This window comes from Carassius auratus, chromosome 28 (assembly GCF_003368295.1).
Source record: "Carassius auratus strain Wakin chromosome 28, ASM336829v1, whole genome shotgun sequence".
Lineage (NCBI taxonomy): Eukaryota > Metazoa > Chordata > Actinopteri > Cypriniformes > Cyprinidae > Carassius > Carassius auratus.
In genome coordinates, this window is record NC_039270.1 from 23,328,289 (window position 1) to 23,354,265 (window position 25,977).

A 25,977-nucleotide genomic window follows, 5' to 3' on the forward strand; every position below is an offset into this window, starting at 1 on the left:
ACCTGATTCATATAACATTGTATAGTTTTCCTCCCTGTGTGTTCAATGTATTTTCTGATTTAAATTTTAAAAAAAAAGGGTATCCAAAAAACCCTCTGTAAAAACATTTACTTTTTAAAATGTCAAGAAAATGAAACTAGATTTTGAACCTGGCTTTATCTAATATTCAGATTTCTGTTCTGGAAAAGTATGTAAATTAGCGCACATTCAATTAGATAACGCCTTATCTGCATATTTAACATTTCAGAAATCTTCCAATACAAAACATTTATGTTATTGAACTGTGACAATTCTATGTGACCCTGGAGCACAAATCTCAAGTCGCTGGGGTTTATTTGTAGCAATTGGCAAAAAAAAAAAAATGTATTGGTCAAAATTACAGATTTTTCTTTTATCCCAAAATCATTTGAATGATAAGTAAAGATCATGTTCCATGAAGATAATTTGTAAATGTCCTACTGTAATAACAATAGCAAACCTTATTTATGTATTTATATAGATTTTTATTAGTAATAAGCATTGGTTCATTTGAACAACTTAGGTTTTCTCAATATAAAGCACATTCCAGATTTTCAATAGTTGTATTTCAGTAAAAAATTGGTATGTATTGGTGACGTCTATGAGGCCAAGTTAATGTGCACCCTGTTCTCTCGTGTTGTCTCTTCTTCTTCACACTGCCTCCTGTACAATATGATTTCAACCCACACACTGAATGAACTGTATAGTGTAGGCTACAGCCTTTTCTTTGCAGCCCACGTCTTGAAACTGAGCTAGAGCTGGGGAGAGGCGAGATGTGTCCACGTGGAGGCAGTAGTAAGTCAGGCCTATCTTGACCGCTGGCTCCAGGGAGATCTTCTGTGTGTGTCTGCCCAGATCGAAGATGGCGGTGTCGGTGTTCCCAGGCGTGCGCCTGCTCTCCATCGGAGACGCCAACGGAGACATACAGAGACATTCAGAGCAGCAGCCTCTGCGGCTAGAAATCAAGATCAACCAGGACGTGGCTCTCATAAGCCTCTCGAACAGTGAGTAGATGCTGGCTGGCTTTTAAACACTTTGTATCCGGCCTCGGTGGAGCGGAGTATCCTAGCTTAGCCTAACGAGAGCGAGGTCTGTGCGTGCGGCATGTGCGTGCGTCGCGTGGTCACAGGGACACCGGCCGTTTCTGTGTTTTCATCTCAAACGCGTCTCTCTGCGCTCATGCATGGTTTCTAAAAGATATAAATTTGCCTGGGCCAGGGGTTTTGTTTCGTCACGCATGCCAGCACAAACCACGCTGATCGCAGCATGTTAGCATCCGTAAACTTTCGTATTGTGTTAAGCTGCTTATAGTTCGCAAACGTTAATATCCAGCTAAAACGCGCCACAGTCCAGCACTGAATGTGCTTCTACAGATAGAAGTATGCATTACGTTTATTTTAAGGTTTTCGTCCAGACTTTTAGCAGGACAGCAAGAAAAGGCTTTGGGTATAATGTAAATTGGCGCCTATAAAAGTTAGCCGCAGTCTGCACCTTCAGTCATACGATTGAGAACCATAGAGTATTATAATAATGTGTTTACGTTTGCACTGGGTCCTATCTGCTTAAATTTTGATATTTCTTGAAATCGTTTTAACCTGGTTGGTTGATGGGCTGAATGGATGCTGAGTGTACTTGATTGATTGCGCACATCCCAGGCGCCACCTCTCTACTTTGACTATACTGTACTATACTGGTGTATTCTCCTCAAAGTGCAGAGAGCATTGCTGAAGTAATGTGAAATTATGCAGAGGTTTCTTCTGGAAGCACTTCTCGGGCGTGCATCTTTGTTCTTCGGGGAACAATGGCAGGTCCCCCGCCTCCTTCTCTCCAGTGTCCCGCCTGTTCCTCCAGCACCCGGGGCTTTTGTTTGGGAGCCTCATGCTGTCGATGTCCCGTGCACAAGACGCGACCCACATCGCATTTATGTTCTTATTGCTCGAGCCACAAATACCACATCATGGGATATTTTCTTATTTAGGCGAAAGCCCAAGTTCATTCATTGAAATTAACAAAAATAACAGTGTACGTGTGTCAGAGAAAGTGATATGTTGCACGTTTTGATGAACTTACGCACGAGATAGTGTTCTTAAATATTAATTGTTCTGCAAACATTAAGATCTAGTAAAGATGCGGAAAGTATTTCTTTTTACAAATAGGCCTAAATTGACACTTAGTGTCTTGTTAGGTGTTTTAATGCGTCCTGCGGTGTTGACGTCACATGTCCGACCTTGTTGTGCGGTTGACAAGGTTGCTAATGATAGCAATAATATTAATAGTAATAACTCTTTGCCTGTGGTGCTTTATGCCAGTGTTCACAAACAAAAAAGTCAACAAAACATGTTTCAGCATGTGTGGAATTCATTGTACCAAACAAAAATGAGGGTGGGTTGGCCAAATAAATAAGAAACTACTGTATGTTAGCCAGTAAAAACATACCTCGTTTACCTGTCTTTTAGGATGTTTTAGGTGAGCAAAGCCTTCGGTTATGAACCGTAGATGCCAAGCATCCGTCTAAAGCTCAGATTTTCGTGGCCTGATTCCCCTGTCCTGTGTTTAAGGGGTGTTTTCTTGAGCTTCTGTAGAGACTGTTGTTGTTTTCAGCTCAGTTATATAAATTAATAGCAGCCTAATCTGTCGAAAGCTTGAATTAATCCTACAACAGTTGGGCAAATAGATGACAAAGTCACTCATAGCTTCACTATTTAATATTGCAGTTGTTAGAAGGCCAACTTAATGTTTATGAACAGGAACAGCTTAGTTTGATTTGCTTGATTTATGTTTAGGTGCTAATAACCTTTAAGGACATAAACCTGAAACACAGCTTTAAATATGCACATGTATTTTTTCCTGCCCCATTTTAAAGCAGTAGTAATAAATCCTTCATTTCAAACACGTATGACTACATTTTTTCTATGGTGCAGAAATATTTATGAGGTAAGTCTTTTGTCAACAGGGTCCAGTGTTGCTTTGGGCCTCATTGACTTCCATTGCATGGACAAAAACTGTTGAAACATTCTTCAAAAGAAAGAAATGTATTAAGTTTTTCTTCAATGTTGTTTTAAACAATGGAATAAAAATAAATAAAAAAAAAACATTGATCTGTTTTATGGTGAGGCTTATTACCCTCCTTGCGTTTGCTTTCCTCCACAGATGAGGAGACGTGCGTCTTTAAGTGTTCAGTATCACGAGAGACTGAATGCAGTCGTGTTGGGAAGCAGTCCTTCATCATTACTCTGGGCTGTAACAGTGTCCTCCTGCAGTTTGCATCTCCAGGAGGTAAAACTCCAGCATCTTCCTGCACATGTCAGACATCAGACTTTACGCTAATTTAGCAGCTCGCTGAGAGACTTTCAGACAAGTGAAACAAGTTTTAATGTTCAAATTTTAATCAAAGTCTTTTTTTTTCTTTTTCGCCATGAATATAGTCATGGTAGCTGGCATGCTGTTTAACTGTAAACAGACAAACATTCAGATAAGCACGGCTTCAGTCTTTATTTAAGTGACTGTGGGCAGACCTGAATGAAGAGATGCTGCTGAAGCTTGTACTCTCTTAATGTATTGACTGGTGTTTGTGTTTGGCAGATTTCTCGTCGTTCTATAACCTCCTGAAGAACTGTCGTGGACACGGGGGTGAACACTCGGTCTTCAGTGAGAGGACGGAGGAGTCCTCAGCTGTACAGTATTTCCAGGTGTGTTTGGCTTCTAATTAACAGGCTTAAACAAAACACACTGGTCACGTTTACACGCACAACAGTAAGCTCATAACTCACAAATATCAGCTTATTAAAATAACCAGTTTTCCCCATTTACATGCACACCAATAACCTAACAATGCAAGTAAGCTGCGTTTACATGTCTTCATAAATAAATCAGGTTATTTCCCTGTAGTGACATCAAAATATAATGATCTGCGTATCTGACTCCGAGTATTCCATACATTTGTCAGTTGTGATGTAAATTGAGCTTGAAATATGTCAACTTGCAACATGTCGGGAAACTTGCAGCTCGTATATTATCCATTCATGCAGTAAGGGGAAGTCGTGGCCTAATGGTTAAAGGGTTGGACTCCCAATCGAAGGGTTGTGAGGCCGGGCCGGGACGGGCCGGCAGGAATTGTGGGTGTGGGTGGAGTGCATGAACAGTTCTCTCTCCACCTTCAATACCACGACTTAGGTGCCCTTGAGCAAGGCATCGAACCCACAACTGCTCCCCGGGCGCCACAGCATAAATGGCTGCCCACTGCTCCGGGTGTGTGCTCACAGTGTGTGTGTGTGTGTGTTCACTGCTCTGTGTGTGTGCATTTCGGATGGGTTAAATGCAGAGCACAAATTCTGAGTATGGGTCACCATACTTGGCTGAATGTCACTTCACTTTCACTATATATATATATATATTTTTTTTTTTTTCTTCTGAGTCTTGAAAAAGTCTGCTTTTGTGATACATTTCCTTCTTTCTTTACTGCATTTAAGACGTTTGCTCAGTCTAGATGCGCTTACATCTGCACTAATGATTTGTTCCTATCACGCACTTCAGTAAGCCGACAGAAAGCAGGTTATTGCGTTTACATGCCATGTGAAATCGGAGCAAAAGGGAAAAAACGACCTGTTGCAACCGGTTTATGCCTTCGCCGTTTATGACCAAATACGTTTTCTGCTTAAGCATAATCGACTAAAGAACGTGTATGTAAACGTGCTCGTTGTCATTTGACAAACCAGTTTTATTCACGTCTTGCAAGCTTAAGAGATATTTTAAATGTTTTAAAGGTATCCAGACTAACCTTTATTTCTAATGGAGAAATTTGACTTGTGGCATAATAGGAATGTCCTCTTTCTCTTGTTTTTTCTTCAGTTTTATGGCTACCTCTCTCAACAACAAAACATGATGCAGGATTACGTGCGAACTGGAACATATCAACGGGCCATCCTCCAGAATCACACTGACTTCAAGGATAAAGTACTGTTATTTCTCTCATTGACACATCTGTTACTGTATAGATTGAAGGTTGTGTATTTGTAGATGGCATGAAGTACAGTAGTGATTATTGTAGCATTTCTTGTTCTCCATTAAAAAATAGAAACCTCATTAGTAAGGTGTTTTGGCTATTATGAACTTGACTTTTTGTAACTAAGGGAAATGGACATTTGAGTCTACTTCCTGTATCAAGGTTATTCCTTGTGAATGCATCTCTGAAATATTTGCTATTAAATTAAACCTGCAGTTTTGATTCGGTTGTGTCATATCATGTGATTCTTGTTCCCATCCGTCCTGTCTGATTCAGGTGGTGCTGGATGTAGGCTGTGGCTCTGGGATTCTGTCCTTTTTCGCAGCTCAGGCTGGTGCTCGTAAAGTGTATGCTGTGGAGGCCAGTACCATGGCTCAACATGCAGAGGTAGGACCGCTTCCTCAATCACTGACATGTGCTACTGTTCAAAGGTCTGGTCAGGGAGATTTTGAAATTTTTTTTTAAATCAAGTCTCTTATGCTCACCAATGCTGCATTTATTTGACCAATCAAACAGTAAAGTAGTTAAATATTAAACTTATTTAAAATAACTATATATATAAATATATACTAAAATGTAATGTTGTTTGTGTGATGGAAAATTATGAATTATGAATTAAATGTGTCCTTTTATTATTGCTTGGAAAAAATGGTGTACATTTCTTTGTGAAATATACTAATATAGCACTTGCATATTATTGCTCTCTTGTTGGTTTTGATTGCTTCTGTTGTCCTCATTTGTAAGTGAGTTTGGATAAAAGCGTCTGCTAAATGACAAAATTCTAATGTATTGTAAATGTTAATAACAAAACTAAATTGAAATACATTTTAAAACAAGCCCCAAATCAAATGAGTAACACAAATCATATAAATCTCTTCATATTAAAAAAATAAGGCGCTGTGTGTTCACTTTCCACATAAAATGAAAGGCAACCACAGCATTTTAATCATGATCTGAACAAAGATGCTCCGTGCATGCAACATGAGTGTTTTTTAATCCAAATCAGATTTCTAAATTTGAAGCGAAAACAGAATGGTTTGACTTCAATTTTGTAAAGCTGTACATAAAAAAAAAAAGATCTGCATGAAAAGCAAATTCACTCTCTGCCAGCAGGTGGCACTTAAAGCGTTTCCGTGGTTTCGGCTGTAAAGAAAGCAGCACTTATGTACTTTAATATGCATTATACAGAGGCAAAGTTTAAAAATACCATCTAAATTTTTCCAAAGAAAGTAAGTTCCCCTAATGCATGCATTCATATAAACTCCTACCCCCTAACTGAATCCTAGCATCTCAACCGATTTTAATCGTCACACATTATCAACCGGTTTGCAAATCATCATTCATCCCTATAGGTTATATTTCACATGTAAAATCACATTTTATAATTTATAAATATGCTGGTAATTAATGCCGTGGGATATATGTACCAGAAAACTTTGATAAAAGTGATGGCAAACCTTTATATTTATAATTGTTGCAATTTTTTTTTATTCCTCCCCTATAAAAAAAACTGATTGCTTGACAAACAGATTTAGTATTGATGCCAAGAAGCTGGTATTGTGCCAAATGCAGTATTTTGTGATAAGATGAGAATATGATATACAGTATAATGGCTTTTGGCATTGCTTGATTGAACGTCATGCTAAGTAGTAGTAGTAGTAGTAATGTTAATGATTGTGTGTCCACAGGTTCTTGTGAACAGTAACAGGCTGTCAGAGCGTGTTGTGGTGATTCCTGGGAAAGTGGAGGAGGTGTCTCTACCTGAGCAGGTGGACATAATCATCTCTGAACCCATGGGCTACATGCTGTTCAACGAAAGGATGCTGGAGAGCTACCTGCATGCCAAAAAGTACCTCAAGCCCAACGGTACAAAGGTTTTTTCACTAAAAGCGTCCAAACCACAAGAAACTAATGTATGCATAGTGCATCAATATCTTTACATATCACACCTCTGTTATCTCAGGCAAAATGTTTCCCACAATCGGAGACGTGCACCTCGCCCCTTTCACAGATGAGCAGCTTTATATGGAGCAGTTTACAAAGGCCAATTTCTGGTGAGTTTATTAAAAAGACGATAAAGACATGGGGTGGTTGGCTGCTTTTGGGCTTATGCTTTCAAAACTGAATCTTTCAGGTACCAGCCGTCCTTCCATGGGGTGGATCTGTCTGCGCTGAGAGGAGCTGCAGTAGACGAATACTTCAGACAGCCGATTGTGGTGAGAGAGGGGAGGGAATGAGCGGCGGATTGGGTGTGTGCATGTTGATTCATGTATATATAACCCGCTTTTTAGAGTTCGCCACAGCTTGGACAGTTCAAGTCAGAAAACCAGTAAACACATGGGCTTGTGTTTGTGCCTTCAGAGGAAAGTGTACACTGAAGAATAGTGTGTGAAGTATGGAGGTAACTGGAGATTTGTCTCCTCACTGGTTATAGATGAGCGGTGAGCGCTCGGGGGTAAATACGGAAAGGATTGGGTTACGAACTTGAGCCCAAATGAGAACGGTGAGGATGTTTCTGGGAAATGGAGAAAGGCAGCAAGCTTCATGGATTAGGGAAATGGATTCAGTGGCGGTTTCATGAAGGAGACTCAAGTGAAGGATGTGTGCTCACCTCTGTGGCCGTGATGAAAGGCTTTAGTTCATGGTCTGAGAGTCTGAGCTCAATGTTTGTGAGTGGTCAGAGGGTATGCAGTGAATTTAGATCTAACAAGGAAGGTTTATGAAGCACATCTTTATGTGCACAAGAACTCTCTATATGTGTGATTTTGATTGTTGATTTTCATTTAGGATCCACGGTGTTTTTGAAATCCATCATAGAGCTACTTTTTCTACTTCCGTTCAGTCAAGAAGCCTATTAAGTTGATTGTGTGCTTGATTGTCAGTCCATGGATTTCCAGACATCGTGTGTGTGTGTGTGTGTGTGTGTGTGTGTGTGTGTGTGTGTGTGTGTGTGTGGTTTATGTCCAGCAGTAGTCAGCCGTTAAGGCATTTGCTGTGCCTGCATTTGCTGTGCCTGTGATGGTGTTACACTGCTGGGACAGTAGCCTGCTGTGGTCTGGCTCCAGGGGGCGCTGTTATAGCACCCTTCAGAGTTGAGGCCGAGGCGGGAGAGCCCTCTGAGCTAGGACAGAGTCTGATTCACTGTGGCTCAGCCCTTGACAAGAGGCCTCACAGCACGTCAGTTTGTTTTTTTTCATCTGATGTGGGACTGAGCTTTGATATCCTACCTTTACCTCATCTATTCTGTGATTTCTTACAGGACACGTTTGATATCAGGATCCTGATGGCCAAATCAGTGAAGTACACAGTGAACTTTTTAGAAGCTAAAGAAGAGGATCTTTACAAGTACGTTTCCACCAAATGCTTTTGGTATATGGGAAATGTACAAAAAGAAGTCTGTCGGACTTGTCCAATTTTTATATAACCTTTTCTTGCTTTTTGCAGGATAGAGATCCCCTTCAAATTCCACATGATGCACTCAGGGCTTGTTCATGGGCTGGCTTTTTGGTTTGATGTCGCATTCATTGGATCAGCGTAAGCTCCGACATGATCTCTTCAAAGTGTTTCACACCTGAGTCCTCTCTCACAGAACCAAATTCAGACCATTTTAAACAGACTCAAATATGAAAGAAGTTGGTTTTCTGTGCTTTCACTGTCACTGGTGTGCTCAGATCAGATCTATCTTACTCTGGGCTTTCTGTAGTTTTTTTTTAATGTTGAACCCATTGAATATTGTATTAGTGCTTATTATTATTATTATTATTATTATTATTATTATTAAAATATGAAATCTATTATTATTACTACCAAATTCAGACTGTTAAATTGACCAAAACTCTAAACAAGTAAAAAAAATCAGGTTCTCTTTGCATTCGCATTGTTGTGCTTTAGTCTATTTCAGTTTACATTTTTGTAATTTATTTATTTGAATATTGTAATTTATTATTATTATTATTATTATTATTATTTAGCACAATGCTGATTATAAGATGACTTTCAGTTTGTTTTTAAAAGTTTGTTTTGTAATCCTGATTTTGTGGACCACTGAAAAGAACCATGATTTATTTATTTATTTATTTTAACGTCATATTGTCTGATTTTAAAAAGACATTTGTAGACCCTGAAATGAAGTTACAATCACTTGTTTTTAATACATATTTTACTGTCAGATATATATATAAAAATACTTTTAAGGGATTCTTGAGTGATGACTCTTGAAGTGAATTGGTGTGTGGACTACAAGCATGCATCAGTTCATCAGCTTTTAATCATTCCCCAAACACATCTGAATGAACTCTTGATGATAAGTTTTTCAATGTGAGGGAATATGATTTTTTAGTTTTTTGAATACTTTGATATGAGGGAGCGGTTCAGATGTTTGGTTATTCTGAAGATGTTGACCGTGTGCTGTGTGTCTGTGAACAGGATGACGGTGTGGCTCTCCACGGCCCCCACAGAGCCCCTCACTCACTGGTACCAGGTGCGCTGTCTGCTGCAGTCCCCTCTCTTTGCCAAGGCAGGGGACACCATGTCAGGCACCGCACATTTAATCGCCAACAAGAGGTGAGGACGCACTCTGCTTTGTGTTTTATCCCTCAGGCTGTTTCGCGGTTTACTTCCTGTGGCCTCATTTGTTTCCCCTTCCTCTCACAGACAGAGCTATGACATTAGTATTGTTGCTCAAGTGGACCAGACCGGCTCCAAGTCCAGTAATCTGCTTGACCTCAAGAACCCCTTCTTCCGGTGAGTGGACGCTTTGCTTCGGAAGCACTCCGAGGATGTCTGCGACATGCATTGCTGACGCTGAGCTGTGTCCCGCAGGTACACGGGCACAACACCGGCCCCTCCTCCAGGTTCACACTACTCCTCCCCGTCGGAGAACATGTGGAACACTGGGGGAACCTACAGCATGAACCAAGGCATGGCTGTGTCAGGTACATCACCGAGAAGACACTTATCAAATCATTCCTGACCTCTTTCTTTAGATGTATATCAGTTAGCTGAAGCGTGATGGCACTAAAGTTTGGCTCTGTCTGTGTTTGTCAGGGATGCCCACAGCCTATGATCTCAGCACCGTCATTGGCGGCAGCGGGACTACAGTGGCCCACAACAACCTCATCCCCATTGGTACAGACACGCATGCACGTATGGATATTCACACACACGCTCACAAATACACACATATGAGGGGGGGGGTTAGCTCTGTGGTGTTTTAAAGGTAGTTTTGGTTTGCTTGTTTGTTTGTTTTTTCAAGCAAAAATTATGATTGTTTCATTGGTTCCTCGCCCTCATGTCTTTCCAAATTCACCATGCTTCAAGTTCATCTTAGAAACACAAATGAAGATTTTTTTTGTTCGTTTGTTTTATGTATAATTTATCTTTTTTGTTCGTCCGTTGAAAGTTTAGACAACAATAAGGTATGAAAAGACATTAAGTAATCCAAAAGCTCTAACCTTATTGGCTCACACGTGTCAAGCAAGCATGTTTCATGCTTCAATGTTTATCGTATTTTAGCTTTATGTATGCGATGATCAGTGTTTGTGTACCTCAACAAAAAACCTTGATGCTTCAATGGATGGACAAAAATGTTATATTTTAATTTCTGTTTTGATAAATGGAAATAATACAGATTTTGATTGACACGATTCGGAGTTAAAGCTGCAGTCTTTAACTTGTGATGCTCTAGCGGTTAATAAACAGAACTGCTTGCGTCTTGCGGAAGAACATCGTAGCCGGAACTACTTCTCTCTGTTTGTCTATGAAGAATCACAAAGGTACTGGGTTACTCCGCCGCTGTACCCCCGAAGCAATCTAAAATAGTCCGAATATAAACACTTATCATAGGTGCACCCTAGTGATTCAGGACAGGCTAAAAACACGGTTTGGAAAATGGATTCATGGTGTACTCGCTGCTTATATACATTTTTCTACATTTTGAACACAAACAAAGTTACGGACCGCAGCTCTGATTGGTTGAATTCTTACCAGGAGCGAAAGTATTTCTGCAAATGGCAATAGGACCACTGGGAGGAGCCAGAGGAGCTTGATTTTTTTCACAGATTATCTGTCTCATATTCTACTGTCAGGACATAATGACAGGTTTAACAAATATGTAAAAAATATATTTTTACAGAAGTTACCTACTGCAGCTTTAATGACAGATTTATTTATTTGGGTGAACTATCCCTTTAAAAACCAAAAGCTGAGATTAATAATATTAAAAAAAAGTGTATTATATTTAAAGGCCATATCATGAAGGATCAAATCTTTAACTATTTGAGATAAGAGATTAATGTTATGAAAACACAAGTCGAAATAGACTACTTGGCCCTTTAATATTTTAATATCTCTTCTAATACGCTTTATAGTACAATTAATAATTATTATTGAGAGGTTTTCCATACAACAGTACTACAGTTTAAGATTATCTGTATCACAGCCTTTCTCCTTTAGCTTCATGTTAAATATTCATGTGTTTCATGTAGATCATATTTTTTTTGTTATGTAAATTGAAAAGAGATGTCTCTTCCCCCTCCAGTGAACACGGGGATTGTGAATCACACTCACTCCAGAATGGGTTCAATAATGAGCACGGGAATCGTCCAGGGTGAGTGTCTCGGAGTAAAACAAGACCTGAGCTCATACAGATAGATTCATATTCCTCCCCAAAATTGATTTGCTCACCCTCATGTTGTATCAAGTGGAAATATACGACTTTTGTTTATCTTCAGAACTCAAATGAAGATATGTTTCATGTTCTCTCATAATTCTCATCCAGACATTGAAATTCCACACTTTCCAAAACTTTCATGCATAAAAAATTAGTCACACTTTCTTTTAAGGTCCAATTCTTGACTTTTTCATCAATAAACTCCTAATTTGCGGCTTATTAATAGTAAGGTATTTAAGTTTAGGTAATATGATGTAGAATCTGGTCATGCAGAATATGTGCTTTTTAAATACCGTTACCTATACTAAATGGTTACCAAAATGACACAAATTAACTTTTTGTAAAAGCTTTATTCCTGTATAAAAGCTAATCAGCGCACATTAAACAGAAGCTCAAATTGTGCTTGCTTGATGTGCAAGAACAAACCTATTCGGTTCTCGTGTGTCAAGCAGTTCTGACTGAGTTTCTGTGATGATGATGATGATGATGATGATGATGGTGATAAGAGAATATGTAAAAAAAAAATAAAAATCTTCATATGTGTTCCTGAAGATGAACAAGATCTATGGGATTGGAAATAACTGGTGAAAATGATGACCGAATCTCTGTACTTAGTCTCAAACCATGAGTGTTGTATTTTCTAAATGGCGTGTTACCAAAAAAAACACGTTTTCGTTCTCTTCTAGTCTCTCCAGTTAGTTTTTAAAGCATCTTACGGTAAGCTGATCAGGTTGAAATGAACTTGAAACTAGGATAATTATATACACACATACACACACATACACATACACACATATACATACTCTTGGACTGCTGTACTGATTTGTTGACCACTTAATAAACAGTAATGATGATTGTATACTTCAGTGATCAAACGAACACAAATGTTCCACATTTCAAAATATACTCCCAGCAGGAAGTTTCCACCTTGAAAACAAACTCATTTGTACCAAAACATTTGTCCCACACACACTATACGAGTAACACAGCTTACACACAAAATACTTCGAAGCATACTTTGAACATCTTAGAAACCACACGCTCATAAAACCAAAGGATGTAATGCTGCTTTTTCTCTCCTCTCAGGGGCCACGACTGCCCAGCAGGGTCCTAGCAGCAGCAGTCCGTATTACCCCATCACCAACCAGTTCACCATGGGCGGCCCGGCTATCTCCATGGCATCTCCTATGGCTATCCCCAGCAACACCATGCACTACGGGAGCTAAGACCAAGGGACGGCCTCTGCATATCCAGTTACCCCCCACCTCCACCCACCCCAACCCCTGCAAACTGACCACAGCCAAATTCAGAATACCAAAACCAATGCACCAGTCTCTGACCATCACTTTATAGTCTCTTTCGCTCTCTATATAGATATACATGTATACGTATGTATATATATTCTAAACCGTTTCTTTCACTGGTGTTATATTCTTTACATATCCGTCCCGTGGCCCTATAACGTTAACGTGCGCAGGAATTCAGCGAGTTTACAGGTCTGAGGTGTATCATTGTTGCTCTTCCCCGATCACACACAGCGCCTGCTCCACAACCAGCCACTAGGAGGCAGCACTTGTCTGTAAGCATGCTGGAAAAGCACAAACCAGAGACTCGACGAAAAGGACTCTGACGACGGGACACATTTCGATTTTTTTTTTATGTGTATATATATATAAATGCTTTACAAATGTGCACATGTTCCCCCTTACTTCATGAACTCACACTTTTTTTAAGCCGCATAAATGCCATCATTGACTATTGATATGAATTTGAGATCTATTGCAGGATCTTGCCACTGTCCCTAACGGCTCCGGCTCCAATGAACCTTCACTTCACCTTCGGCTCTTTTACGTTTACAGTGAAATTGACTGGCTCTCTCATCTCGATTCTCTCGGCATGGGCTTCTGACGGCCATCTCGACTCGCCAGAAGAAACGGACACATGCTCGCAAAGTTCATTACGACCACTAGCTAGTGCTGGATCCTGCCTGTAGACAACCGTAGTGTAGATAGAGACCGTCTGACTTTCATTCCATTTCTGACTGTGTTTTTTTAATGTAGTGCAGTCCCAGGTTAGTGTGTCGCTTGGTGTTCCCTGAATCATGAGCGTGGGTTATCGAGACCGCGTCAGTCAACCTCCAAGTCCATATACGTTATAAATTGGAGGATTCATTGTTAGTCAATTATAAGGACACAGAGGTTTTAGGAATAAGAAAACCAGCACCGAAACTCTCCATTATCAGACGAGGAGGACGACGGCGTGCAGGGAAGGACAGTCGGCACTGTGGGGAGGAAGACAAACAGTGAGGTCCGTGGACACACACTGACAGTATCCTAGTTTACATCCCCTCAAACCTTTATCTCGTCAGCTTCTGTGTGTTGTGAGACCTGCTGAGGAGAGGAGGAGATCCAGCTATAGTTTTCCTCCCCTCTCGGGGGTATGATATGATGATAGCCCCATCCAAGACTTTGAAGTCCTATTCAACGCTTCCAGTCAACCTTTTTTTTTTTTTAGTTAATTCAGTTTGATTTAGCAACTTTCATAAGATCACGAGAAGAAAACAACCATTGTCTCCTAGTTTGTAGTATTGAGTTTGTTTTTGTTTTCTTTCAAAAAAAAAAAAAGCAACAGACAAAATGAGGAGCAAATTAAATGTTGATGGGGAAGTCCCTAAGTGTGGCTGCTCATTGTAGCGTTTTTGGGGGTTTTCATGAATGACGGGTGGGGTGGTGGGGGGGGGGGGGGGTTGTAAAGTCAAACTTGGTTGTTTGAGAAATCATATTATCTGGGGTGCGTTTTTGCTTTTTGGAAGTGCACCCCTGGATGCGTTACACATGGCTAAATGGATGTGTCTTAAAGGGATAAGTTTACCCAAAAATTTAAAATGTTGTCATTTACTCACCCTCATGTTGTCCCAAACCTTCAACATTTGTTCAATGTTCAATATAAGAAAGAAGTTTTGGACCGACGTGAGTAAATGATGACAAAACTCATTTTTTGGGTAAACTATTTCTTTAAATGGAGAAGAAAGGAAAATGCAGTAATACTTTACATTGCAGTTACATTTGTTTTTGTTCATTTTGGTATCATGAAATCATTTTTACAGCATTTATTATGGTTAATGTCAGTTTATGGATTTTTTTTTTTCCCTAATTTATTACTGTTAAGTATATACAACTTGAAATTATGTACAAATTAACATAAAACCAAGATAAAAGCTGCAAAAATATTAACATTATAGACAATTCTGTAATATTTCATGTTGTTTGACACCCATATGACTTTTATCTTTCATGAAACAAAAGTAACTTTTGCCACCTAAGCTGCTCTTTTGGCTTTTTCAGAATACTACTTTTATTTATAGGGACTCCTCTTGAGGTCCTGCTATGTCCTTACTAATTGTCAGCCACTGCATTAGTTGAAAGATGATCGTTTTTGGGGGAGTCTTTTAGGTTTTTGAAAAAGATAGTTAGACTATAACAAAATTCTGTTATTTACTCACTCACCCTCATTTCATTTCAAAAGCACATTATTTTCTTTTGTGAAACATAAAATATATTTTCTGAAAGTGTTTGTGTCTGTACAGTGGAAGACACAGAACCAAACACTATTCAGAATGACATATTTTATGTTCCACAGAACAGAGTTACGCAGGTCTGGAAAGGCATGAGTAAATGATGACTTAGGTTTCATTTTTGGTTGAACTATTCCTAAAAGATTATAAATGTGGTATTAAATAAGTGCAACGCATATCTTCTTAGAAATGTGTGGCCCGAGTAGGTGGTGATGCATCTGTCCACATTCATACCAAACAAGCTCAAAATGACAAGTTTGACCCTGACAAGAATGATTTTAATCCAGTGTCAAAGCAGAAAACTGTTAAATAGTTATTACAGGTACTTTCTCTCAACTTACAGAATAACGAGAGAAAGTAGCCTACACGGAAGAAAGCAGTCGGGGGTTATAAGGCAAACCTCAGATAATACAAGATCACTCTTATAAATTAATCCATTTTGATCGAAAGAAACAAAAAAAAAAGTGACCGTAACACTTGAGGAAAATATTATCAGGCAGGTCACATCACGTATGAAAGAAAAACAATCACAAACTAAAGTCATCTGTAAGTCATTGTGATTTCTCTGGTGTGAGGGAGCTTATTTTATCTGCCGGGTTAGTTACAAACTGGAAACTTTTTCGTGTGTTTGCTGGGAATGCTTGTGTGCGTGGAGCATCAGCACACTAATCTGAACTCCTTCATTGCTCGGTTATCAGGATTACTACACATTTTTCATGTCCTTTGAATAGAAAGACTCCTAGGTTCCCATTCAGTTGGTCATTAATGCTTTCCCACAGCTAGTGTGTGATTTGCAGCTGGGGTAGTCTGTTGTCCCGAGTGCGGTGATCCTGTGGATTTTGGTGTTTCGAAGAAGTAGAGCTAAAAAGAGAGATATAACTGTATTAAATCCTAAAGCTGAGTGTTGGTTTTAATGGATGGTGTCATTTTACCAGAAGAAATGACCAATCAAACCGCACGTGCAGCTGGAAGCCGAGGCGATGCTCATGTTATCTCAGTCCAGGATACACTACCGTTCAAATATTTGGGGTCAGTATTATTTATACAAAATAAAGTAAAAACTGTATTTGTGAAATAGTATTACCATTTAAAATGTTTTGTATTCCTGTGATGACAGCAGAATTTTAAGCATCATTTGTCCAGTCTTCAGTGTCACATGATCTTTCAGAAAACAGAAACAAGCCCACGCACACACACACTGACCCCAAACTTTTCAATGGTTGTGCATGTAAGGTTATAAATCACTGGAAGCACTATCTGTTGTTGTCAGTTACCACATCATTTAATAGAGACTCTGGCTTGTGAAAATAAAACATCTTGAGTTTATTTGCTGTAATATCAAACTGATTCCAATTAAATGTGTTGGCATAAGACTGGTGTGAAAATGAACACTTGCCAGCTGCATCTGTGCAAAGTAATATTCGATCTCTCAGCATGCCATAACCAGCTATAAAAGTAACCAAAGCTGCGTGTGCTTTTAAATTCACAGCAATATCACAAGAATTATGCTAACACATAACAAATAATTGCTCCTAAAATAGTGATCTTAAAAGGCTAATTTAATTTTGAGTTTCATGGCTCAAAGAGGAGTCCAAATGATTTGTCTGCGGTTATTAAGAGCACAGCTGAATCTGATAGCGTTTGAGGTGTATTTGATTTGGTGTATTCCTCTGAATTCTCTCACCTTAAAGCCAACAGCCAGAAGGGCATGAAGTGACACGATTACTGCCATGGTAGCGAATGCGGTTAGTCTTGTGTCGTCGCGAACAGCCGGCCAGAACGTCATTACCAACACCGAGCCCGAGATCACTAAGGCAATGGCCATCAATAGCCATTCAAACCAGTAGACGGGAATGGTCCATAATATCTGAAAACAGACACCGGGTGAGACTTACCAGGTCTAACAGAAGTCATGAAGTCTGACCGTGATCATCTCAAACTTACCGAGGTCGGGATATAAATGAACAGAGAATAGCCGTAGACACACACGGTCTCTAAAAACGTGTAACCGCTGATGTGTCTCTCAACACTTTGACGCCACGTCAGGAAGCCCCAAACTCCCAGAGGCACCAGCCATGCATAGAGGAACACTGTGACGGCCGCAATCGAGACTAAAACAGAGCAAAATCTGCATTTAATCTATTCATAAGGGACTGACATGCATGTTCATGTTCTTTTCATTAATAAAAGACTCAAATCTTGAATCTATGAGTTGTGGGGTTAAATCAGTGATACACTGAACCTCAAATCTGACTGGTTATTCATTATACAAACATTTATATGATACATAAACAAAAGGTTGTGTTCTTTTATATTTGTGAAGTACATTATTAGGTCCAATTACTTTTAAAGTACTAAAAGAATCCTTCTCCACAAATGTCCATGCCTGCTTCAGTCTCACCTTTGTTGAACTGAGGTCTGTAGTGAAACTCTGGGTCTCCCATTTTGATCAGAAATGTGTAGAGGTCTCCGCTGATGGCCACGGAGAACACTAGAGTCACACAGATCCAGAAAGGACCTGGAGAGAGAAAGGATAACAACAACATATAATGTCCGACGGCTTTGTGATAATCCAGATTCATTCAAATATAAAAGAGATGGTTTGGCTGTGTTAAGAGGTGCTCTGCGAGATTACAAATAATATCTACATTACCATAGAGATCAGGGTTATTTCGAATGTGGTGTTTGACGAAATTCCGTCCGGGCAAAGGCATGACTGAGCCCTTTATCCTGTCCAGCACCTACAACAATAAAGATAACAGTACATGCTATATCTTCTATATAGCGTTCCTGTAGCTCAATAAAGCGCAAGGTTGGGGGTTTGATTCCCCGAGAACACATGACAGGTAAAAATTGATAGCCTGAATGCACTGTAAGTCGCTTTGGATAAAAGCATCTGCTAAATGCATAAATTTAAATTTATTTATTTATGCTCTCGGTTAATTCGGTAGTTCCAAAAAGGTCAGTGACCGAGCAACCACAATCTCCCATTAAAATATTTGTATTTAGTTTCAAAGATGACCCTGAAACAACATACAGAACTAACATCATACAATAATTGCGGTTAATAATTTTTGCCTGGTTGACTACAGGTACGTCTTGTATTATTTTTCTGAAAATTTCTGCGAATACTAAATATTGTAGAATCTTAATATTCTGTTGCTTTGCAATGATTTGTCTCGTAAAAAGCGCTTTTTTTTTATATAGTGTGAAAGTGTAATTATATCGAATCCAATCACACGTAGTGATTGCACCAAGATTTGTAAGAGTACCATAAGTAAGAAAACAAATATACCTGCATTGTATCTACATTGAAGAATGATTGATAGTACTCAAACGTCCAGAAACCACCCGTTTGTTTTTCACCTCCAAGCAGCTGTGGGAAAATTTAAAGAAAATGGCTTACACCGGTGACCCCTAAACTCAGATGCACGTGAAATAATCAGCAGCTGATTCGTTTGCAGCTGACCTCTGAGCTCTCTTGCTGCTTGTCTTCATCGTCTGAGAGGTCGAGTCTGACCTCTCCAGAGGAGGCTGCTGCCCCGGGGCTGGAGATGCTCAGGGTCGAGGCTCCAGGGTTTGAAGACAGGAGATCTGCGGCTTCCTCAAACTCTGCAAATGGGCAGAATGAATATCAAAGCAGAGAGATAGAGACACAAAACGAGAAAAACACATGAGACCTACATAAACCTACCCTGAAACGTTAAATCATCTGGAGTAGCCATGACTGAGAATCACAGGATACTCAGAGAGCTCTCATACGAATACAAACGTTATCTCTGCGGAAAGAAGACAATAAACATAATATAAGCATACGACAGCTGTCACCACCAAACTCATTTTTAAACTTGCTCTCTCACCTGGCTGCTACAATATCAATATGGTGATCCTGCGCCAGTCCTGACTCCTGGCAACTTCTACAAGCGAAGGTACAGGTATTTAAAAGTATATTTTGACTAATTGAGATAGAAAATATCACTAGATTAATCGACTGTAGCTAGAATAGGTTTGATAGCGTCTTGATTCACAGGGATTTATCGTTGTTGTCCCCATATTCCACGTCACCTGCAAGGTTCCGATGCGAAAACACAATCACGTGACCGGAACAAAGCCGGATCTAAAACTGGTTCGTTTTTACCCGTTTTACCTCTTTAGACATACAAATATTTCCACACCTATCTTTATTGTTTGAAATAAAAACATTATCTGTTTCCTGTATCCTTTCCTGTTTTATAGTGACATAGCTCAGAAGAATGCATTGTGGAACCGAGAAGGCAATATTTAGTTTCCTCATCGGGCCAATAACATTACACGTACCGTGCTCTTCGCCATTTTGACTCAGCAGTTTCACCGGCCTCCGTTGTAACATTGAGCCAATGTAGGAAACTGTCGGCCGGAGGCTTTTCCTGTGTTCCATCCACCGTGAACCGTGAACTCTCACACTTCGTGAGTTCATCTGTTAACATGGCCGCTTCGTGGCTGCTGAAGAGATGCTGCTCCACAGCAGCTACAGAGACAACCAAGGGCACAAGGTGGCAAAGACTGGTCAACAGTCGCGCAGGTGAGACCAAGCCACGGTTATTCTGTTTTCTTCAGACATAAGTATAACAAAAATACTGCTTGTATTAGTAACGTTAGGTCAGTCACGTGTGCCAAGCCTACATTATTTTTTAAATGTAGACGTGTTAATTTTTTTCTCTACGAAAATACAATTTGTTAACTTGTTTTTTTTTCTGTTATTGTGGCATTAAAAATATAATTTCGTATTTATTTAGTTTCTTTAGTAACAGTAAACTACTCTTATAAAATATTATTGCACTACTGATATTTTTGCATAGAATACATTGGTTTACAATACTATTGTACACTCAACCAACTGTATTTATTACCACCGTCTTATGTTGCTGCTGTCCATAATTATATGATCCTACATTGCATTCCTATTTATATTCTGTACATACTCTGCTTAATACTTATTACTGTATATAGTAACCCCACTGTACATTCTATAAATCATAGCTTCACTTACTCTGCACTTATATGAATATAAAACAATATATTTGCACTTCTGGTTAGATGCTAACTGCATTTCATTAGCTCTGTACTTGTACTCTGCATAATGACAATAAAATCTAAAATCTTTCATTTGATATGTGACAATTGTAAACTGTGTTAGCTGAACATGAATCAGGATCTGCTGTTTCTCCACTGTTTTCAGGAGTATGGTGCCGAAGTCTTTTAAGTGATTATAAGGAGGCTTGTCGTGAGACTGTGCTGGGGGCCCGGGAGCGACCCCTTAAAGCCTCGGTCTACTTGGGTGTTCTGGGAGGAATGTACGCCTGCTATTACACCAATCCTGACGATGCCTCCTTTGAGACCAGCTTGCTAGAAACCTCCAATTGTCTGGCGCTCCTGTCTCCATGGATTCGCAGTGGCACCTCAGATGGACACGTCCAGACCCTTGTGAAACTGCGAAACGAGGGCAGGCTGCGCTATGCCAGTCTGGGCATCGCCTCTTTGACTTATTACACAGACTACGACTCCGAGTCCAGTCTGTATGAGGCACGCTGCTCGGCGATCTCTGTGCCCTGGGCAGAACTGCCGAAACGCGTGCTGGATGTGGGCTTTGCGGGACGCTGGTGGGTGCTTGATCATAAAATGAAGGATTTCGATATAAATGAAGAGGAGTTCAAACATCTTCCACCTGCTTTGGTGGCAACAGTGCCACCGTCACCCCAGATAACAGAAAGCAACGAAAAACTGCATCAGGAATCATGGAAAGCCGTGGTGATGGAAGACGAGAGCGATGGATTAGATAGTATACAAAAAGACATGGACACACCTGTTAAAGAAACAGAGAGCAACACATTATACAAAGCACAGACTTCTTAATCAGCATGTTAACTTTAACACTATAGCTCACAATAAGATGAGCCTAAAGAAACATGCTTGTAAGAGTCAGCTGTTGATAAGAAATGACAAGTAAAAGATATGATAACAGGAATCATTATTGTAATGTGTATGTGGAAATAAACAACAATCATTATTTAACTGCAAAAAAACAAGTACATATAAGTGTGATTGGTTGACTGTAAATATATGAAAACAACTGCAGTGTATGCTGATCTTGTTTTGTGTGACAGAAGCAGAATAACATCACTACATAAACTGATTAAAAATAGAACTTTTATACGTATTAAATTTAACAATATTACAATTTCTATAGAAATATTTTCCATCTGTGAGAAAGAAAAGCAAGTTTTTTATTTTTTTAGTAAATTACAATAATGTGACAAATATGTTATAATAATAGGAATAAAATATCAAATTAATTAAAAAATAAAATATAATTGCTTCAAATAAATGTTGTTTTTCTGAACTTTCTATTCATCAAATAATCATGGGGGGGGGGGTTCACAGTTTACATAAAATATTAGAAAAATAATAATAAGTAGTAATAATGTCAGAATATTCCTGTTTTAACTGTATTTTATGCATCATTCATGATGAATTAAATGCTCTAGTGAGCACTTTTTGTTTTTTTAACTAACCAGTGATATTTTTCTGCCTTTCTGAAAGAACTGAGTTAATAATGTCCATTAATCCCATCACCTTTAACCTTCCATTTCACTGGCTGACTTTGATTCATTTTCAGGGGAAATCCTCTTTTACATTAGTCTCTTTACTCTTCCACTCTCGGGCTTGTCTTCCTCCATTAGTCTCTCGCTCACTCGTCCATGCCGTCCTTTCTTAGATGGTTGGTATTGATTCGCTGGCTCCTAGAGCTGCATTCTGCTCTTATTTTTTATTTTATTTTTCGGACTGTATCTCAGCTCCTGGAGAGGATCGTTCATTCTGACCGAGCGGTTCTTCTGCAGTAAAGCATGCGAACACCATGCTGACCCGTTCGTGTCTAGCTAGACCAGATCATGATCTCAGTAAAAGGCCAAATAATGAAAGTAAAGGATAGTACGCACTTAATGATGTAAAGCACTTAAGATGTGCTAATGAAAGTGCGGGAGCCCATTCGAAGACGTTTGTAACAGCGGCAGACTACAGAGTCTTATCTGTGTGTAACTTAACCCCGCTACAGTCAATGTTGAAATAATAATGTCATTAGTGTGCATTTACAAACTGCCTAAGAGAAATATTGCATATCACTAGAGACGTGTATTAATGAGAGAAGACCTATGGCTGAACCATCTGAAATCCTAATGATCCTCTTTTAACTCCTCTGCTGTTTTAAACGACTCTTTCTGTTGTATATTCATATGGTCACTTAGCATTATCACACACCACTCTTATCCAATCATTAAAGATTTTCAGCAGGCAGGAGGATGTTGCGTTAGCCCCAGGCAGCGGTGTCTGATGTGCCTCGAACCTTATAATGTACTGAAGCACTCTGTCTGTCCATCACCATCAGGGTGTCCACAGGGACTTGCTCAAATGGAGGAGCTTTTCTACAGTGTACCGCTCTCAGCAAGACACTCCCAGCTCAGACACGCTCCTGCGTCCCAGTGCTTTTAGACTCCGGTCCCTGGCCTGTCCTATTGCCTTCGAGCTCACTGATCTGAGATAACTAGGCACTGGGAAGCAATGGAGTGGAAGCACACCATGTTTTTCAGGTAGTTTCGCTGCTGTCGTCTTTGCTTTTTACTTGGCTAAATGATGAGGGAGATGGAAAACTGGTACTCATTCATTTTTGAATTTGTTTCGCCTGTATGTTTCATAGATCCTCGGGTCTCCATTGTCACAAACAACCTTCTTCCCCTAACCCCAAGAAACTGAAATAGTCTTTAAGCGATAGCTACAGCAAAAGTGAATCATCTATCAGCATTTACTCACTCTAGATAATGTATTCTGAAGAATGTTTTTGGTCATAAAATGTCTAAAACAGCTCTGGACCCTATTGGAATTACATACAATATATATATATATATATATATATATATATATATATATATATATATATATATATATATATATATATATATAGTTATTGCTGCTTGTTCAAGTTGAACAAGAGCTGAAGCAATATTTTACCTTTGTAACAAAATGTGACTGAATCATTATTTGTTTGGACTCCATCAACAATTTCTGTTGCCAGAATTAACTGGGCAGTATGCTTTGCATGGGACTGCATTCAGAGAAGATGTTGAAAGTCTAATTTGATGTTTTCAGTAAAGAGGAAGACTTGTTAGTTTTAATGCTCAGTTTTGATGGAGATTTAGAAGAGTTTGTGCTGAGGGTTAACAATGTTTACACAATGAGCAATAACTATTTAGCAGCAAGTACTATATTCCAGCAGTAATGAGGTTATTACTCGCTCATCTAATATAGTTCACATGCTTTTGCTAGTTATTATCTAATTCGGTAGCTACAACAAAACACTATTTGTATTAATTAACTTGTTTTAGTTTTAGTCTTGTTGTACAAATCTAAATTAATTGTGTGGGAAAATGTTCCTTAATGTGGTTAAGTTCATTGATTGAACTATTTTTGATCCATTATTCAGAATATCTTCTTTTACGTTCCACAGAAGGAAGGAAGTGATTAAATGATGTCAGAATTGTCACTTTTAGGGGGACTGCCTCTTGTACTGTGACACTACTCTCAACCCTCCACAACCTGTGTCCTGTATTGACTATTGATTGTCACTCTATCCATCCTCAGCTGCCAATGTCAGACGGATTCAGTGGCTGAGGTTGATCCGTGGTCAGTCTGGAAAGGGGGAGCTTGGGGTCAGCGGGGACATGTTGGGAGAGGGGTGGGGGTCATGCATAGGGGTAAGGGAGTCTAGCCACGGCGCTGACCCCAGTGACCACAACTCCTCCACCCCCTCCCATTATGTCTGATCAATGTGTCACTATGAAGGGAGAGAATATGGAGAGTGTGAGGGGGAGGAGAGAAGGCATGTAGACTAGAGCAGACACTGGATCCGTTAATGCAGCGTCTGAAAGTAGGGTGTCTGTGGGGAAAATACCTTGTACAATTCTTTCTTGATACCACATAGACATCACTCACACATCTATGTGATGACAAAGCGTCATGCATGTGCCACGCGTAGATTTTTGTATCAAGTGAGATTTTAAAATCTTATTGTGTGTATAGAAACGTTTTGAATGCAACACTAAAGCAGAAATCTCATTGGTGATTGTATAAGATATTATATCTGCCTGTTACATTGTACAGGGTAAGAGCCATAGAATGACATTAAAATGTAAATTTACTAAATAATTTCAATAGTTTTGATTATTATGTGAATGTAATAAAGCTCAAAAAGCAAAAAAAAAAAAAAAAAAAGTCAAAGGCTGTTTTATTTTATTTTTTATTTTATTTTTTTAAAGTTCAGTTTCTTGGCTTATTAAAAAAAGCTTTGGAATTTGATTATTTTTTTATGAACCAAGCAACTATACAAATATGTTTATATATTTATATTTAATATTTAAGCATAAACTTTATAGAGGTTCAAAAAAGCAAAAAAGAAGTTATCAAAATATTAAAGCTGCTTTTTCCCCTAAGTTCAGTTGCTTGGTTTATTAAAAAGCAGATTAATGTTATACAAATATATTTGTGTGCGTGTGTTTTCAACTAACAAATTCTAACAAGATTACTGCTTTGTAACAGCATAAGCATGAAAAAAAAAATCATAACAGAATGTAGTTTTTATATATATATATATATATATATATATATATATATAAAATTACACTTACCTTAGACAGTTAAATGCAAGTTTTAATAGCCATTTTTAAGACTTGTTACTGACAAAATCAGTCTACATCTAAAGAATGGATAATATGTGACAATTATCAAAACACACATGCAACCAAAAGACTGCCCGACATCAACATACATCAACTATTTTTAGGGAAGTGGCTCACAGAACACGAAGGGTTAAGTGTCTGATGCTCAACGAGGAAAGCATGAATGTGTGTGCATGTGTTTAAATGTGGAGGAGAGAGAGTGAGTGATGACAGAAAAAAAAAGAGGGGAAGGGGCTAAGTATAAAAATATAAATGTCTGTCTCGAGTGTGAAAATGTTTGAAGATGGGAGGTAATACAGACAGAACAGACACCCTAAAGAGGGTGAGAGGAAAAAAAGAGTGCGCAAGAGAGTAGGGTGGGGATAAAGGGGGAGGGAAGGAAACGAAGAGTGAGAGAGAGAGGGAGAGGGGGAGGAGAAGGAAGCAGAGCACATTCACAATTTTCATTCAAACTGACACAGCCTGTGTGTCCCGGTTTGCACTCCCCACTCCTCTCTTTCTACACACACACACACACACAGACACACACACAGAGCCAGAAACACAAGACCGTCTGCAGATAAGTTAACAGCGGCTAGAGGACAGCTTCAAGAAGAGTGAGAGACCGGGACGAGAAAACCCGAGGAGACCAGCGGAAGGGGTGAGAATAGAAAGAGGAGGTCTGGAAATTCACAAAGAGATGTCAGGGTGGAAGGTGAGTAGGGCAGAGGACGAAGAGTTTTAAAATAGAAGAGAGAAAAAGGGAGGTGGAGGAATGCAGGGGTGGAACGGCCGAGCTCGACGTATGGAGGGGGGCAGAGATCGACTGGAGCCAGACTGGGTGTATGCATCTGAGAGAGTCTCTGTGGTAAGTGTGTTTTTCTTCTCGAACCCCTGCCACCTCCCTAAATGAAGAGCCTGTGATCCACTGTGACTAGAGGACTTTTCCATTAGGAAGCATTCTCAT

At 39.3% G+C, this 25,977-nt stretch overlaps 3 protein-coding genes and 1 long non-coding RNA gene across 11 annotated transcripts in view; 3 read left to right on the forward strand and 1 right to left on the reverse strand.

Moving 5' to 3' along the window:
• Positions 1 to 799: 799 nt before the first annotated feature.
• LOC113047244 (histone-arginine methyltransferase CARM1-like) lies at positions 800 to 14,364 on the forward strand. 8 transcript variants are annotated; one of them, XM_026208584.1, is made up of 16 exons: positions 802 to 1,022; positions 3,169 to 3,294; positions 3,601 to 3,707; positions 4,867 to 4,971; positions 5,297 to 5,407; positions 6,709 to 6,886; positions 6,984 to 7,074; positions 7,155 to 7,236; positions 8,280 to 8,365; positions 8,465 to 8,554; positions 9,446 to 9,583; positions 9,674 to 9,763; positions 9,842 to 9,939; positions 10,067 to 10,147; positions 11,559 to 11,627; positions 12,777 to 14,364. In XM_026208584.1, exons 1-16 carry the CDS (start codon positions 881 to 883, stop codon positions 12,914 to 12,916), a joined length of 1,734 nt encoding a protein of 577 aa, XP_026064369.1. In that variant the 5' UTR covers positions 802 to 880; the 3' UTR covers positions 12,917 to 14,364. The 8 variants fall into 8 exon arrangements, with proteins under 8 accessions (XP_026064373.1, XP_026064370.1, XP_026064372.1 ...); XM_026208582.1 differs by having other exon boundaries at positions 803 to 1,022; positions 10,067 to 10,165; positions 12,777 to 12,960; XM_026208581.1 differs by having other exon boundaries at positions 881 to 1,022; positions 9,842 to 9,954; positions 10,067 to 10,165.
• Positions 14,365 to 15,520: 1,156 nt separating this feature from the next.
• LOC113047246 (protein YIPF1-like) lies at positions 15,521 to 19,347 on the reverse strand. The gene is made up of 9 exons (XM_026208589.1): positions 19,125 to 19,347; positions 18,959 to 19,043; positions 18,734 to 18,876; positions 18,560 to 18,640; positions 17,918 to 18,005; positions 17,666 to 17,782; positions 17,209 to 17,375; positions 16,949 to 17,131; positions 15,521 to 16,125 (listed from the first exon to the last, which is right to left on the reverse strand). Exons 2-9 carry the CDS (start codon positions 18,987 to 18,989, stop codon positions 16,027 to 16,029), a joined length of 909 nt encoding a protein of 302 aa, XP_026064374.1. The 5' UTR covers positions 18,990 to 19,043; positions 19,125 to 19,347; the 3' UTR covers positions 15,521 to 16,026.
• LOC113047247 (mitochondrial import inner membrane translocase subunit Tim29-like) lies at positions 19,257 to 21,582 on the forward strand. The gene is made up of 3 exons (XM_026208591.1): positions 19,257 to 19,390; positions 19,501 to 19,825; positions 20,483 to 21,582. Exons 2-3 carry the CDS (start codon positions 19,729 to 19,731, stop codon positions 21,154 to 21,156), a joined length of 771 nt encoding a protein of 256 aa, XP_026064376.1. The 5' UTR covers positions 19,257 to 19,390; positions 19,501 to 19,728; the 3' UTR covers positions 21,157 to 21,582.
• A 3,648-nt stretch (positions 21,583 to 25,230) lies between these two features.
• LOC113047249 (uncharacterized) overlaps positions 25,231 to 25,977 on the forward strand; it is a 12,498-nt gene continuing 11,751 nt past the window's right edge. Inside the window, exon 1 of the long non-coding RNA XR_003276225.1 lies at positions 25,231 to 25,878. This is a non-coding gene — a long non-coding RNA (uncharacterized LOC113047249). The remainder of the gene's footprint in view (positions 25,879 to 25,977) is intronic.